At 33.2% G+C, this 16,488-nt stretch overlaps 1 protein-coding gene across 1 annotated transcript in view; it reads left to right on the top strand.

Moving 5' to 3' along the window:
- adcy6b (adenylate cyclase 6b) overlaps window positions 1-16,488 on the top strand; it is a 52,171-nt gene that overhangs the window by 32,007 nt on the left and 3,676 nt on the right. Inside the window, exons 5-22 of the mRNA XM_073822912.1 lie at window positions 805-926; window positions 1,800-1,911; window positions 4,285-4,412; window positions 4,562-4,720; window positions 5,637-5,778; window positions 6,026-6,154; window positions 8,481-8,509; window positions 8,776-8,923; window positions 9,028-9,125; window positions 9,217-9,304; window positions 9,435-9,551; window positions 11,405-11,557; window positions 11,832-12,007; window positions 14,431-14,457; window positions 14,748-14,880; window positions 14,980-15,243; window positions 15,409-15,613; window positions 15,740-15,864. Of these exons, the coding sequence (XP_073679013.1) occupies window positions 805-926; window positions 1,800-1,911; window positions 4,285-4,412; window positions 4,562-4,720; window positions 5,637-5,778; window positions 6,026-6,154; window positions 8,481-8,509; window positions 8,776-8,923; window positions 9,028-9,125; window positions 9,217-9,304; window positions 9,435-9,551; window positions 11,405-11,557; window positions 11,832-12,007; window positions 14,431-14,457; window positions 14,748-14,880; window positions 14,980-15,243; window positions 15,409-15,613; window positions 15,740-15,864 (2,355 nt within the window). The remainder of the gene's footprint in view (window positions 1-804; window positions 927-1,799; window positions 1,912-4,284; window positions 4,413-4,561; window positions 4,721-5,636; window positions 5,779-6,025; window positions 6,155-8,480; window positions 8,510-8,775; window positions 8,924-9,027; window positions 9,126-9,216; window positions 9,305-9,434; window positions 9,552-11,404; window positions 11,558-11,831; window positions 12,008-14,430; window positions 14,458-14,747; window positions 14,881-14,979; window positions 15,244-15,408; window positions 15,614-15,739; window positions 15,865-16,488) is intronic.

The following is a 16,488-nucleotide window of genomic DNA, read 5'->3' as shown; positions in this document are numbered from 1 at the left end:
TCAGCTGTTTTTTTTTTCTCTTGTGGACTATATGTAAACGTCTTTTATATGAAATATCTTGTTCAGGTCAGTACTAAATAAAAAATAACATGCATTTTGTATAATTACTCCTATTTTAGTAAAATAATTAATATTTAGTATATGTGTATATGTGACCCTGGACCACAAAACCAGTCATAGGTGTACATTTTTTGAAATTAAGATTTATACGTCATCTGAAAGCTGAATAAATAAACTTTCCATTGATGTATGGATTGGATATTGATTTTATGATAGGACAATATTTGGTTGAGATACAACTATTTGAAAATCTGGAATCTAAGGGTGTAAAAAAATCAAAATACTGTCAAAGTTGTCCAAATGAAGTTCTTTGCAATGCATATTACTAATCAAAAATTAAGTTTTGATATATTTACAGTAGGAAATTTACAAAATATCTTCATGGAACATGATCTTTACTTAATATCCTAATGATTTTTGCAATGAAAGACAAATAGATTATTTTGACCCATACAATGTATTTTTGGCTATTGCTACAAATATGGTCCAGAGTCACATATATAATATATATGTCAGTAATTTGTTTGTATTTATACGGTATTATGTATATGTGTACATACTGTATAAATACAATGTTTAATGTGTATATGTAGAAACACACACATATACGTGTTTGTGTGTATTTCATCTTCTAAAATATTGATGTCTGGTAAAAGTTCAGTTGAGTTATGTCAACTATGCCCATGTATGTATATGTGTACGTATACACACATGCTCACTGGTGTCATCTCCAACCTGATCCAGGAGCGCCTGCTGCTCTCTGTGTTGCCAAGGCACGTTGCCATGGAGATGAAGGCAGACATCAACGCCAAGAAAGAGGATATGATGTTCCACAAGATCTACATCCAGAAGCACGACAACGTCAGGTACACAAATGCCAAGATCAGCACATGGTGTCGTACAGATACGGTTGCCAATGTTGTCTTCACACCTCCGACAGTGTTATAACACTCAGTCACCACGTGATTGAAGCAGGCGACAAGTCTGGATAAAACACAGACACATTAGACACTGATACCGCTTAAGGTTATCTTTCCCAAGGATAAAGCTATGTTGAATGCTTAAACGCAGATTAGCGAAGCCGCTAGTCCTTGAGACGTGACTTTTCCGTCTTTTCTTTTTTCTGTTTTCCTCTGAGGGTCGAGTTGGGTTATGGCCGCTTGTTATGATGTACCAGAAGTTACACAATCAATTAACAGAAAGCTGCGTGAAATGACAGCAAGCCACTTTAGTAATGTGTTTAAGTGTTTGGAGAGTGTGGATTTCAGCGCTTATGAACACGTTGTCCTGCATAATCCCGGCCAGCTCGAAGCATCTGCGCTAGGAAAACTTGGATGTGCAAAAATACTAAATGTCATAGACTGGGTAGGGATCCTGCTTTCCAAATGTTGTCAATTTTATCAGCCGTTTATGAAGGCAACAGTGCCATCTGTTGTCGCACGATAATGCGTCCATACCTTGTGTCCATTCTGTCATGTCTTAAATTGTAGTTGATGACTGTCTATCCTCTCATGGCTAGGAAGCCTTTAAGGACACCGACCAAGTCCTGCTTTTTCTAATTGAAGGATGGGCTGAAGTATTGAGAGTGGCCACCCTCTATTCAGAAAGTGAACTGAATCGATGTTTTTTCTCGGTTAGGCCATCAAACCAACTTCTGTGACCCAGACAAGGTGCTCTGTGATTATTGATCTCATTTTCTCTGTCTGTCTGTCTTTGTTTTCTGTCTGTTCTCGCGACAGTATCCTGTTTGCGGACATCGAGGGCTTCACCAGTTTGGCGTCTCAGTGCACGGCTCAGGAGCTTGTGATGACCCTTAATGAGCTTTTCGCTCGCTTTGATAAATTGGCTTGGGTAAGTGGACAACATGAATTCATTTTTAGTGTTACTATTTAACAATACATCTATATTTTCAAGTTAACAATGAGTTTATCTGATAGTAACAGCAGATGGGAAGCTATCCACCTTATTTTTCTAGTAAAACTGGCTGCGGCCATTTGTAAATTTTATGGGTATGGCTTTCTGTCTCATCCGCATCCAACTATTTTTAGCTGTACAAAGCAGCTTGTTTTGCTCCTTGATATTGCAAATTGGTGTGTATTACCATATTATTTTAATGTATTATCTTAATTATGAACACACAGGTTTGTAGTGCAAACAGTTTCCCTGTAACAGCTAATTAACCAAAAGTCTCGCCCATAGGATTACTTCCATGTTGAAGAATAAGATTGATATACATAAAGAATTTTATGTGTGTGTATATTAGAGCTGCACGATTAGTCGTTAAAATATCGCAATCTAGAATTCAAACACCCGGGTAAATCTTGTTTCTAAATGAAAACGAATATTAATCCTTTGACAGTCATATCAGAACATTCAAATCTGTGTTTGTGCTGTCGCTGTCACAGAAGAGCAGTTATCATATTTGGGTATGAAACAGCTTCACAAACAGCTCCTGTCTTTTTAATATTGTTTCTGTCATTCATTCATATTATCACAGTACAGGGATAAAAGTTTCTTGTTCGCATATAAACACTATTGTCTATGGTAGGTTGAAAGTAATTTTCGCTTCAATTTGGTGCTTCAAATAACGTTTGTTGATTACAATTTTTATTATATTACAAGTGACTATTAAAAAATGTATTTGTCATTGAATCGTTCATTTAAAAACACTGATTCATTCAGTAATGGAATGTGTGAAGCATTTATTAATGATTCGTTGAATCATTCATTCAAACCATTTTTTTTTATAATTCCTTCCAATTAATGAAATTTTTTTAATAGAGTGAGACAATAAATATTTTTTCACAGCCTTAAGTAAATGGCATGTTATTTTAGTTCAGAATCGTGATCTCTATTTGAAACAAAAAAATTGTGATTCTTAATTTATCCAGAATCGTGTAACTCTAGTATGTTTATTTATACACACATACACTACCAGTCAAAAGTTTTTTTTAAAGAAGTCTCTTCTGCTCACCAAGCCTGCATTTATTTGAGCCAAAGCATAGTAAAGACGGTAACATTTTGAAATATTTTTACTTTTTAAAATAACTGTTTTCTATTTGAATATATTTTAAAATTTATTCCTGTGATTTTAAAGCTGACTTTTTAGCATCATTACTCCAGTCACATGATCCTTCAGAAATCATTCTAATATTCTGATTAAAAACATTTTTATTATTATTATTATTATGTTGAAAACAGCTAGTAGAGTTTTTTTTAGGTTTTTTATTGATGAATAGAAAGTTCAGAAGAACAGCATTTATGAATTGCTGAAATGGAAATCTTTTGTAACATTATAAATGTCTTCATCATCACTTGCTAAATAAAAGTATTAATTATTATAATTTTTTTATATATATACCAGTGTATATATAATATATTATATATACTGACTCCAGGCTTTTGAATGGTGTAGTGTATAATGTTGCAAAAGCTTTTTATTTCAAATAAATGCTGATCTTTGGATCTTTCTATTCAACAAAGAATCCTGAAAAAAATTACTCAGCTAGTTTAATAATAATAATAATAATAATAATAATAATAATAATAATAAATGTTACTTGAATGGCAAATCAGCATATTATAATAATTTCTAAAGGATCATGTGACACTGAAGACTGGAGTAATTATGCTGAAAATGTAGCTTTGATCACAGAATTAAATTACATTTTAAAATACATTCAAATAGAAATTATTAAAATTAAATTTATTTTAAATAGTAAAAATGTTTCAAAATGTTACTGTTTTACTGTAATTTGAATTAAATAAATGCAGGCTTAGTGAGCAATAAATTTCAGTTTCAAAAAATGAAAAATAAACCAGGCGAAAAATCAATTGTTATAAATGCTAGAAGCGAATTCATTCATCACAACATGTAATGTAAAGTATGGATATTTTCTAAAGATTACATTTAACAAGTATTAGTGGTATTTATTAGTGTTTTTAAAGACCAACTTTATGTGAACCCTAGATGAGAGGAAATGTAATATGTAAAAAAAGAGGAAATGAATGTGCACAATTTAATATGTGATATCTGCTGATAAATCAAAAAAACAATTCTCAAGAAATAGCCAATATGCTAATAAAAACCTCTGAACACTTTTAACAAGCGTATAGCCAACCCTAGCAGCCACCCGCAAGGACTCTAGCATCATAACATCCTATTAGTTTGGATTTCCGCAATAATACTTGCATAAATGTGCTGTGTTGTGTCTGAATTCTTAGGAAAACCACTGTCTGCGGATCAAGATCCTGGGGGACTGTTATTACTGTGTGTCTGGACTTCCGGAGCCGAGGGCAGATCACGCTCACTGCTGTGTGGAGATGGGAGTGGACATGATTGAGGCCATCTCGTACGTTTTTCTTCACATCATTTTCTATAGCTCTCTCTCTCTTTCTCTCTCTCTCTCTCTCTCTCTCTCTCTCTCTCTCTCTCTCTCTCTCTCTCTCTCTCATCAACACATTTTTCAGTTAAAACATATGCGTGTTGCTACATGTGCAGATTGGTGCGAGAGGTCACAGGAGTGAACGTGAACATGCGCGTGGGGATACATAGCGGCCGTGTGCACTGCGGGGTGCTCGGCCTACGCAAATGGCAGTTTGATGTCTGGTCCAACGATGTCACACTGGCCAACCAGATGGAGGCGGGAGGTCAAGCAGGGTAATAGTGAACACCACCCTTCAAAAATGTGATGAGTAATAATAAGTTTCATATTTAAAGTTGGCTGTGAAGTGATTTTTGTTAAAGGAATTGTGTACTCAAAAATGGATATTTCCTGAAAGGAGACTCACCATCAGGCCATCCAAGATGTCGATGAGTTTGTTTCTTCATCCGAACAGATTTGGAGGAATTTAGCATTACATCACTTGCTCACCAATGGATTCTCTGCAGTGAATGGGTGCCGTCAGAATGAGAGTTTAAACGGCTGATAAAAACATCACAATAATCCACAAAAATAATCGAGTAATCCATAACTCTAATGAAGCAAATAGCTGTGTGTAATAAACAAATTGATCATTAAGATGTTTATAACTTCAAATCAGCGTAAAATAAGACTAAAATTTTAGTATCCATCCATAATATTGCTTTCTAAGCACAGAAGAAAAATATGCACAGACTGATCAACGTTTACAAGCAAATACAAATCTAAACAAATGTTTTGATAGATTTTGGTGTGACAGGAGATGTACTTTTTTTTACTGGAGGAAGCGTTATTATGGATTAAGTACTGGTATTTTATATGGAAGCAGGAGTTTGAAGTTAAAAACGTCTTAACGACGGATTTGTTTCTTACAAACATGCGACTTTTCACTTCACAAGCTGTTATTTGATGGACTGGAGTCGTCTGGGTTACTTGTGGATTATTGTGATGTTTTTATCAGCTGTTCGGACTCTGATTCTGACGGCACCCATTCACTGCAGAGGATCCACTGGTGAACGTGATAAAATGCTAAATTTCAACAAATCTGCTCCTGTGAAACACAAACTTCTACATTTTGGATGGCTTGAGAGTAAGTTTTTTTGCTGAAATACTAGTAAAACTAGTAAAACTTCAAACAATTGTGAATATTTCCAGGCGGATTCACATCACCAAAGCCACACTGCAGTATTTAAATGGTGACTATGAAGTGGAACCAGGCTTTGGAGGGGAGAGAAATGCTTACTTGAAGGACAACAACATCGAGACGTTTTTTGTGCTGGGCTGCAGTCAGAAAAGGGTCAGTCACTTGCAGGCATATGGGCACTGTTTATATACGGTCTCATTGCAAAAGTTTTTGCACCCTGCAATTTCACAAACAGGGATCTCAGTTGCATAATATTTGGTGGTCAGGGTTGTGTTTTGTTGTGCCATGATACAAATGGCTGAATTTCCCTTTGGGGATCAATAAAGTTTCTATTTATTTGAGTGTTCTGGAGCACGGTTTAATTTCCTGTGTGTGTCCTTGTGGCAAATTTCCCTTGCAGAAAGAGGAAAAAGCAATGATGGCTAAGATGCAGCGCGCTAGAGCCAATTCTTCAGAGGGTCTGATGCCGCGGTGGGTTCCTGACAGATCTTTCTCCAGGACTAAAGATTCCAAAGTCTTCAGACAGATGGTGAGCTCTGCTCTATCTGCTTTCACTCTGCCTCTGACAGCTCATGCCGTCTGATCTCCCCTGCACTTCTTTATGAGTGTAGCAACAAGTCATAATTGAAGCAATTTTCTCCAGAGCTTGGCAGTGCCTATGTGTGAATTGCTTTTTCCCCTTTCCAGGCGATGACTTTTCTGATTTCCATCAGTGTCACACAAAAAAAGCAGGGACAGTAATAGTGGGACAAATAAATATTACGTCAGAGAGTGTTAATAAGGAAAGAACAAGTGCACAATATGAACAAAGATTATCTTTTCAAATAAAAGTTTAAATTATTTGTAGAGAAGTAATTGATTTTCCAATAGTTTAGAAATGCTGTGCTTGTTCATACGATTTTTTTTTTATGTATAAACATCTTTAAAATAAAATGAAACGATAACACTTTACAGTAAGGTGCATTAGATAACATACTTAGATACCTCTAGAGTATTTATTAATCTTAGTTCATGTTAATGTCAACATTTACCAATGCATTATTAAAATTAAGCTTGTTAACATTAGTTAATGCACTGTCAACTAACATGAACTAACAATGCACGACTATTTTCATTAACTAACATTAACAAAGATTAAAAAATACTGTAATAAATGTATTGCTCATTGTTAATTCATATAGTTAATACATTAACTAATATAACCTCATTGTAACCACTTAAACAAAATTTAATTATTGATTATTTGTTTATTCTTAAATTAAAACTTTTCAAATTTGTATTTTTTGAAATATGTATACAAAATAAGTTCTACATTTATGTTAAAAATGGGTATGTTTTTATATTATGGTTTGTTAAAAAACATTTTATGGTTGGAAAACTTTGATTAAAAATTAGATTAGACCTTTCAATATACCGTTTTTAAAATAATAATAAAAACGCAATATTGTGAAATTTTATTATAATTTAAAATAATGGTTTTCTGTTTTAATATACTTTAAAATATAATTTATTCCTGTGATGCAAAACTAAATTTTCAGCTTCATTACTCCAGTCTTCAGTGTCACATGATCTTTCAGAAATCGTTTTAATGCTGATTTATTATCAGTGTTGGAAAACAGTTGCTGCTTAATATTTTTTTTGGAACCTGTGATACATTTTTCAGGATTCTTTAATGAATAAAAAGTTAAAAAGACCAGCATTTATTCAAAATGGAAGTCTTTTCTTATTCATTCATTTTAAAAACAAAAATAATAAAAATGTACTGACCTCACATTTTTAAACTTTAGTTTATGCTGTTAGAAAAGATTTTTATTTTGAATAAATGCTGTTCTTTTTAGCTTTTTATCTAAAAAAATCAAGAAAATTCAGCTTTACTTTTAACAGAAATAAATTACATTTTAATGTGTATATATAAATTTTATATTTACATTGTAATAATATAATATAATATTTTACAATATAAACTTATTTAAAACAACATAGATATATATTCAATATAAATTTAATTTTGAATTAATGAGGTTCGTTAAAAAATTTGCCACTGGGGTAAGAAAATTGTATGAAATTTAAACTTATTTCAATATGTGACCCTGGACCACAAAATAGTCATAAGGGTAAATTTTTTAAATTGATTTATACATCAATAATTAAGAAGCTTTGTATTGATGTATGGTTTATTAGGATTGGACAATATTTGGCTGAAAATCTGGAAGGCTGCAAAAAAATCTAAATATTGAGAAAATCGCCTTTAAAGTTAGCAAAGCATATTACTAATCCAAAATTAAGTTTTGATATATTTACGGTAAGAAATTTACCAGCTATGTTCATGGAACATGATCTTTACTTACTATTCTAATGATTTTTGGCATAAAAGAAAAATCAATAATTTTAACCCTTACATTATATTTTTGGCTATTGCTACAAAGATACTACTCATGCTACTTTTGTGGTCCAGGGTCACATATGTTCTTCAAAATACTATGTAAACAAAATATACTGTTTTTATGCATTTCTTTATATGCACTATATGCTAAATATATACTATAAAACTTAAAAGTATGTTAGTAAATTAGACAGTTTTGCTTTTCAAGTAAATTTATCTAGTTGTAAAAATGTTCCGATATTTTTCTGGAAAACAAGAGCATGATTATTTGCAGTGCAAGACCCATTTCTCGTCTCTGTCGAGTTCTCACTCTCGCTCTGAATGTAATTTGAAGTCCCTGAGTGTTAATTAAAGCAGCAGTGGCTCTGTGGGGTTGGCTTTGGAGCTGTCTGAGATGAAACCCAGAATGTGTTTTTCTACTTCCACTGTGTTTTTACTGCCCACTGTAACTAATCTACCTGTCTGTTTTCAGGGCATAGATGAAGCCTCCAGCAAAGATAAGTGAGTTCTGCTTTTATTAGGACACAAATCCATTCTCTCTGGCTCTGCAGGGGCTTATGGGTTAGATTTCACAGGCTGTTTTCACAATCTGTGAGTCGCTTTAGAATAGAGCCAACATAAAATGAATGGTCTAGATAAGGTTTCAATTCAAGAAAGCAAATTAGGGCACCACTAATACTTATTTTTTAAAGTAGTAGCTTTTTGATCCAGAATTGTATACAGTATATTCATGTTTTACAGTAATGTAACTTTTTTGCTCTCACCAGCCGGTGTGCTCAAGAGGCTCTAAACCCAGAGGACGAGGTCGATGAGTTTTTAGGTCGTGCCATCGATGCTCGCAGCATCGACCAGCTGCGGAAAGACCACGTCAAGAAGTTCCTGCTCACATTCCAAACACCTTTTCTGGAGAAAAAGGTTCATAGACAGCTTGTAAAACATTTTTAACAATGTCCAGCACTGACACAACTCAGTAAAGTCTGAACAGAACAGTAACACCTTTTTTTTTTGTGCTTTTATAGTATTCAAAAAAGGTGGATGATCGTTTTGGTGGTTACGTGGCCTGTACACTTGTCGTCTTCTGCTTTATTGTTTTTATACAAATCATCATATTTCCACAGTGAGTGGTGAAGCATTCTTTATAAAAATGAGTTTGATTTATTACGATATGAATTTGCAATATGAATGGTGTTGTGTATTTTGTCTTGTAGTACACCGTTGATGCTGGGCATGTTCATCAGCATCTTTATTATTCTCGCCCATGTCCTCTTTATATGTGCCATTTACTCCTGTGTTAAGGTCAGTCAGTGCCTCCATCTATTTACATTTGTGCATGTGGAATCTAAACTACATTTTTAAATAAAATGAATGTGCAATCAATGTGTTTTCTGATTCATTCAAAATGTTTTTCTTCTCGTCTCTATTTCAGCTTTTCCCAGTTACCTTGCAGACAGTGTCGAAGAGGATTGTTCAGTCCCGTGTCAACAGCACACTCGTTGGAGTCTTTACAATTTTGCTTCTTTTCATCTCTGCCTTTGTTAATATGGTAGGAATTTGATCTGAGTCTGTTGCTGGCTGAAAAAAAAAAAAAAATCTTTTGTCAGTTTTTTTTTTTTGTATGTCAGTGTAATTCTACACTAGTATGAGCACTAACTTCCCTGTTTGAGCTGGGCTTTCAAACTTGACTTAGTTTCACTTTTTTTTATGTATATTTATATCAATAGGTGTTTAAAATGAGGAGTGAATTAAAATATACATTTAAAATATATTTAATATAAATTAGGAAAAAATGCTGTTGTTGCCATCTTCTCCTAGTGAAATAATAATAATAATAATAATAATAATAATAAAAATAATAAATTATTAGTATTTATTTATTTTGTTAGTTAATTTGTTTGTGTATTTATTTATTTCAATAGGTAGAGATGGCATTATTCTTCCAGATTTAAAATGAGGAGTGAATTATAATATATTAAATATACTCCTTATTTTAAATCTAGAAAAAATGCTGTTGTTGCCATCTCCTCCTATTAAAATAATAATAATAACAATAATAATAAATAAATACATTCATTTAATTATTAATTAAATCATCCGGTTTTAAAATGAGGAGTGAATGAAAATTAATTTCATATACTCTTCATTTTAAATCTGGAAAAAATGCTGTTGTTGCCATCTCCTCCTATTGAAATAATTGTAATAATAATAATAATAATAATAATAATAATAATAATTTTATGTATTTAAATAGGTGGAGGTGACATTATTCTTCCAGATTTAAAATGAGGAGTGAACACAAATATATTTAAAATACTCCTCATTTTAAATCTCCTCCTATTAAAATAATAATAATAATAATAATAATAATAAAATATTTATTTATTTGTTTGTTTGTTTGTTTGTTTGTTTATGTGAAGATGACGACATACTTTCGGATTTAAAAATAAAATGTAATATTCTCATTTTAAATCTGGAAAAAATGCTGTTGTATCTCCCCTTATTGAAATAATAATAGTAGTAATAATAATAATAATAATAATAATAATAGTAATATTTTTATTTATTTATTTATTTAAATAGGTGGAGATGACATCATTCTTCCAGATTTAAAATGAGAAGTGAATTAAATATATTTAATATACTCCTCATTTTAAATCTGGAAAAAATGCTGTTGTTGTCATCTCCTCCTTTTGAAATAATATTAATTTTATTGATTTATTGATTTATTCATTCCATCTATGCATGCCATCTTTCTTCTCATTTTAAATCTGGGAGTGAATTAAAATGTCTTTAATATACTACTCATTTTAAATCTGGGACAAAAAGACTGTTGTATTTCCCCCTATTGAAATTATTTGTTTGTTCATGTGGAGGTGACGACATACTACTTTATAATAATAATAATTGTATTTATTTATTTATGTATTTAAATAATAATAATAATAATAATAATAATAATAATAATAACCTCATAATAATAATAATAATAATAATAATAATAATAATAATAGAATTTATTTATTTAAATAGGTGATAGTAAAGCTGAGAGATGAGGTTTAAAATGAGGAGTGAATTAAATATATATTTTTAATATACTCCTAATTTTAAATCAGAAAAAAATGCTGTCATCTCCTCCTATTGAACTACTACTACTACTACTACTACTACTACTACTACTACTACTACTACTACTACTACTAATAATAATAATTGTATTTTTTATTAAAAGTTTAAGAATTATTAAATGCTCAGTTGACTAAAATTTGAATAAAATGAAAAGAATTATAATTTCCCCTGATTAATTACTGAAAACAATTGTATTAACTTAATGTTTAAGTAATGTACACCTTTTCTATTATGTTTTGCACTTATAATTTTTTTTAATTGTTTGTCTTTCAGTTTACCTGTGACCGGGAGGATCTGCTAAAATGTGTGGCCGCACAGTTAAATATTTCTGATTCAGTCACACTGTGTATGCTGTATAATCTGACTGGACTAACAGAGGACCCCTTCTTCTGTCCGGGGCAGCCTTCACCATGTCCTTTACCCGAGGTCAGTGTGTGTGTGCGTGTGTGTGTGCGTGTGCGTGAGCGTGTGCGTGCGTGCGTGCGTGCGTGACCGTCTGAACATGTATGATGTGTGCACTGTGCATATATACTCATATGTCTCCCTATTGCATCAACAGTTTCTTGCTCACTTTTTTAATGTATGCAAAAACTCAATGATTTATTTGGAAACGTTTTTGATTTTTGCCCCTGTTGTCATGGTAACAGTATGATGGCATGTTATATGATGGTGTTGACTGGTGTTGTTCCTGTGCGTCTAGTATTTCACATACAGCGTGCTGCTGACTCTGCTGTGCTGCTCAGTGTTCCTGCACATCAGCAGTATAGGCAAGCTGGTCCTCATGCTCTTCATCCAGGTCTGCTTCCTGCTGCTAGTGGAGTGGCCTCTAGTCACTCTACTAGACAACGCTGACCTGGTGGTCACCGCCAATGCAATGTGAGTGTTGTTATTCTCTGCCAACACACAAAAACAAAACTACAGCATTATCAGTATAGAGTGCCAACTCAATTGGATATCCACAGGGACATTTCCTTGGAGGAGGCAAGAGAGACAGTGTCTCCTTAAATAAACAATGACAATATTACAAAGTATAACATTAAAAAGTGTATAAATCAATAATTTTTCTAAAGTAAAACTTGTAAAGGTAAAGTTACAGCAGGAGTCCGTGTCTCTCTTGCCTCCCCTGAGCCCATTGAGTTTTAACAGACCCCCTAAAGCGTGCAGTGAGTTTGGTGGGGGGTAATTGAGAATGAATTGTGAATTTGATTGATTGGATATGACCGGTTTTGATCATCTGTGATTGGTTCATGCGATAAATCCCTCCTCTTGTTTTCAAGTACATTCTGTGTTTGCGAATCAGTCTGAAAGAACAAGATAATTTTGTTAATGGGAAGACTAATTTATAAAAGAAAGTAAACACCCCTTAGTTATGTCAAAATTAGACTTAAAATGGCATGAAAACGTGATCTGTGGAAATTTTTAGTGAGTAATCAGAAATGTAAAGAAAATCTCTGTCTGTGATCAATATTTACTGAGCTTTGATGACCAATAGATGATTAAAAAAAATAACTATTAAAAATAATAGCTGAACATAAAATATATAGTTTAAATTCTTACTGCCTTGGGTTATTATTTTGGAGTAAATGTAAAATACATAAAAACACTAACTTGATGAGATTTATACTTTGCTTTAATAAACAGAATATTGATCACATTGTTAATGTAAAAATATAAAAAAAAATTTTTTTCTTCTCTATTTTTTTCCTGATGTTATTTATTTAACCAAGGAAATGAATTTACATTTGATTTATAAAAAAAACCACTTAGAAAAATTACTTGGGGAAAAAAACATAAAGCAGTGTTTATTTAATTGACAAAATACTTGCTACAGGCTACATGTCATTGTTTACATTTTATGAATTAATATTTATATTAATATTTAATTTTAAAATAATGTGGTGTTCTTGTAGCATATCATTTTTTCGCTTTGGCATTGAAATTTCTATTGGAAATCAAGAAATTTCCCTGGTATTAGTTTTGAGTCAAACATAATAGAAAAAAATGTGTACATTTTTTTTTTTGGAGTTTAAGAACTGCTAAAGTGGATAGTGATGGTAAAACATCGAAATCAATAGTTGTTCTTTGTGAACACAGTGATCAGGTTTTTTTTCTTTACACAGTGACAAAGCCACTATATTTACTGAAAAAGATAAAGACTTTTTTTTAAAGCATTTTATTAGTCACCACTCTTTCAATCTATTAGTCTTTTCCTTAGAAATTTGAGGACCCAAAAAACATTTGACAGTTACAGTATGATATTTTGATGTTAAATAAAATTTCATGTTTTAAAAGTTTATGTAGCATTTTGTAGCATTAATATGTAATAGTGATGATATTTATTTTAAATTACTCTGTCAACAGATTTAAATACAGATTTAAATGTATTATATGAAACAATGTACAGTGCTGTGCAAACATTTTAGGCCACTAGTATTTTCACCAACAAAAAGAAATGGTTTTAAGTCAGTTATTTTTTATCTTTTGCTGTAGTGTGTCAGTAAGAAATATCAGTTCCAAACATTAGTTTCGTCATTAATTGTAATAATCCAGGGGGGTTTTGTTTACACAAGGACAATAGCCAGTGCTCCACACAGAGATCTGATCTCATCATCATCCAATCAGTCTGGAATGACATGAAGAAACAGACTACATTCAGAAGAACTGTGGCAACATCTCCAAGATGTTTTAAGAGACCTACCTGCAACACTACAGCACTGTTAAAAGTTTTAGGCACTTGTGTAAAAATGCTGTAAAATGAGGATGCTATTAAAAATAATGTCATAAATAGATTTTCTTTATCAATTAACATCTATTACCTAAATTAAATCAGTATTTGGTGTGACCATCCTTGGCGTTTAAAGATGCAATTGTGCATAATTTTTCAGGTAGCTTCGCAGGTAGGTTTCTTAAATCGAAAAGTTGCCCCAGTTGTTCTGGATTCTGGTTCTGTTTCTTAATGTCATTCCAGATAGACTAGATGATGATGAGATCAGATCTTTGGAGCACTGAACTCCTTGTGCAAACAAAAATCTCACTGGATTATTACAGTTAAAGGCAAAATTAATGTTTCGAAATATAAACTGATATTTCCTACTGACACACTACAGCAAAAGATAGGAATAACCTTTTTTGTTGGTGAAAATACTAGTGGTCTAAAACTTTTGCACAAAACTTTATATGTGGGAACACAAATGAGGTACACATTGTAACCATTTAATGCAAATGACCCATATTTTTCTGGCTGTTTATTTTAGTGGGTCATGTTGGTCACTAATAAAAATATGTCTGTTTTTACGCAGGTATTCTTTCAATGAAACAAATTATTGGTGAGTTCATATCATGCTTTATTGTTCCATGATTGTAAGAGAGATGGTTCAAAGGCAAGAAGGAGCTTTAGAATATGAGCACAAATTAGATTCCAGTGTGTATTTGTCTCTTCAGTTGTCAGTATAATTTAAAAGCTATTTACTGTATATACAAATATATGACAGTTGTAAGATTTAGAAAATAGATTACTATGGTATAAAATACAACACAGAAATCGATTATTTGATAAACAAGAACTCTTTGTATCTGACCAACACTATTCTGTATGTGTTGTTGTTTTCCCACATAGCCAGGAAACGGTGACTAAAGTGTCTCTGAAGGTGTCGATTCCAGTCATCCTCACTGTATTTGTACTGGCTCTCTATCTGCACGCACAGCAGGTCGAGTCCACCGCACGCCTTGACTTCCTGTGGAAGCTACAGGTGTGTAGTCAGTCTCTGAATCGACCGCGTAGCAAAAATACTTTTCCAGTCGTTGGATCCCAACATAATCGATGATTATTCGCTGTCGTTCTTCCCTAGGCCACTGAAGAGAAAGAAGAGATGGAGGAGCTGCAGGCCTACAACCGTCGTCTCCTTCACAACATCCTGCCTAAAGATGTGGCTGCCCACTTCCTCGCACGAGAACGTCGAAACGATGAGCTCTACTACCAGTCTTGTGAATGTGTGGCAGTTATGTTTGCCTCCATCAGCAACTTCTCAGAGTTTTACACTGAACTGGAGGCCAACAATGAGGGTGTGGAATGCCTGAGATTGCTTAACGAGATCATCGCTGACTTCGATGAGGTAAGAACGTGATGCCACTTGCATTCGAAATCGAAGAATTGCTTTATGATGTCAGAATTTCAGAAAACTTTTTGATTTTAAAGTAGTCTCTGGCTTTATACTGACACCTACTGGTGTGGAGAAAATAGCTTTTATAAATCTTATTCTGTTATTTTCTGTTAATAGATCATTTCTGAAGAGAAATATAAACAGTTGGAGAAGATCAAAACTATTGGTAGTACTTACATGACAGCGTCTGGATTGAACGACTCCACGTACGACAAAGAGGGACGCACACACATTCTAGCTCTGGCTGACTATGCCATGAGGCTACGAGAACAGATGAAGTACATCAACGAACACTCATTCAACAACTTTCAGATGAAGATAGGTATGTAGGTCTTCATCTGATGTATCTTTAACTTGGAAAGCAAACGTCCAAGTGTTTATGAATGCAGGCTCTCAGAGGCTCAGGAGTGTGTAAGAGCAGACAATGACAAATGTACTTTCGACACAGGTTTGAACATTGGGCCAGTGGTTGCTGGTGTGATCGGAGCCAGAAAGCCTCAGTATGATATATGGGGCAACACAGTGAATGTGGCCAGTCGCATGGACAGCACAGGTGTTCCTGATCGTATCCAGGTAACCACAACATAATAAACTCTTTGCTTATACAAGACTATTTTTGGCAAAACAGCTTAGAATCCCTCATTAATTTCCATCTTCAAAGATGCAACACTGTACAGCAATTACTATGGGCAACATTGTATTTATAAAGATGGTGCTGCCCTCTATCTTCATGTTACTGCAATTGCGGTTCAGAATTGCAGGAGTGTTTTGTGACTGTGTAGCTTTTAGCTAGTTAGTTATTACTTAAATATGAAATGAGTAATTTAAAATTTCTAAATATTTTCTATTCCAGTTAAATGTGTAGAATTAAAGGGATAGTTCACCTACAAATGAAAATTCAGTCAATAATTACTCACCCTCATGTCGTTCCAAACCCATTAGACCTTTGTTCATTCTCAGACCACAAATTAAGATATTTTTGATGAAATCCAAGAGCTTTCTGACCCCGTAAGACAGCAGTGGACCACGTTCCAGGCCCAGAAAGGTAGTAAGGACATTGTTAAAATAGTCGATGTGGCATCAGTGGTTCAACCGTAATTTTATGAAGCTACGAGAAAAACTTTTTATGCGCAAAGAAAAAAAAAGTAGCCTTGGGCACTGAACATGCTAATTAGTTGAGTTCACACAGAAATGTAT

The sequence above is a fragment of the Garra rufa genome, chromosome 18, assembly GCF_049309525.1.
Source record: "Garra rufa chromosome 18, GarRuf1.0, whole genome shotgun sequence".
Classification (NCBI taxonomy): Eukaryota; Metazoa; Chordata; class Actinopteri; order Cypriniformes; family Cyprinidae; genus Garra; species Garra rufa.
This window is presented reverse-complemented; position numbering and strand designations above follow the sequence as displayed.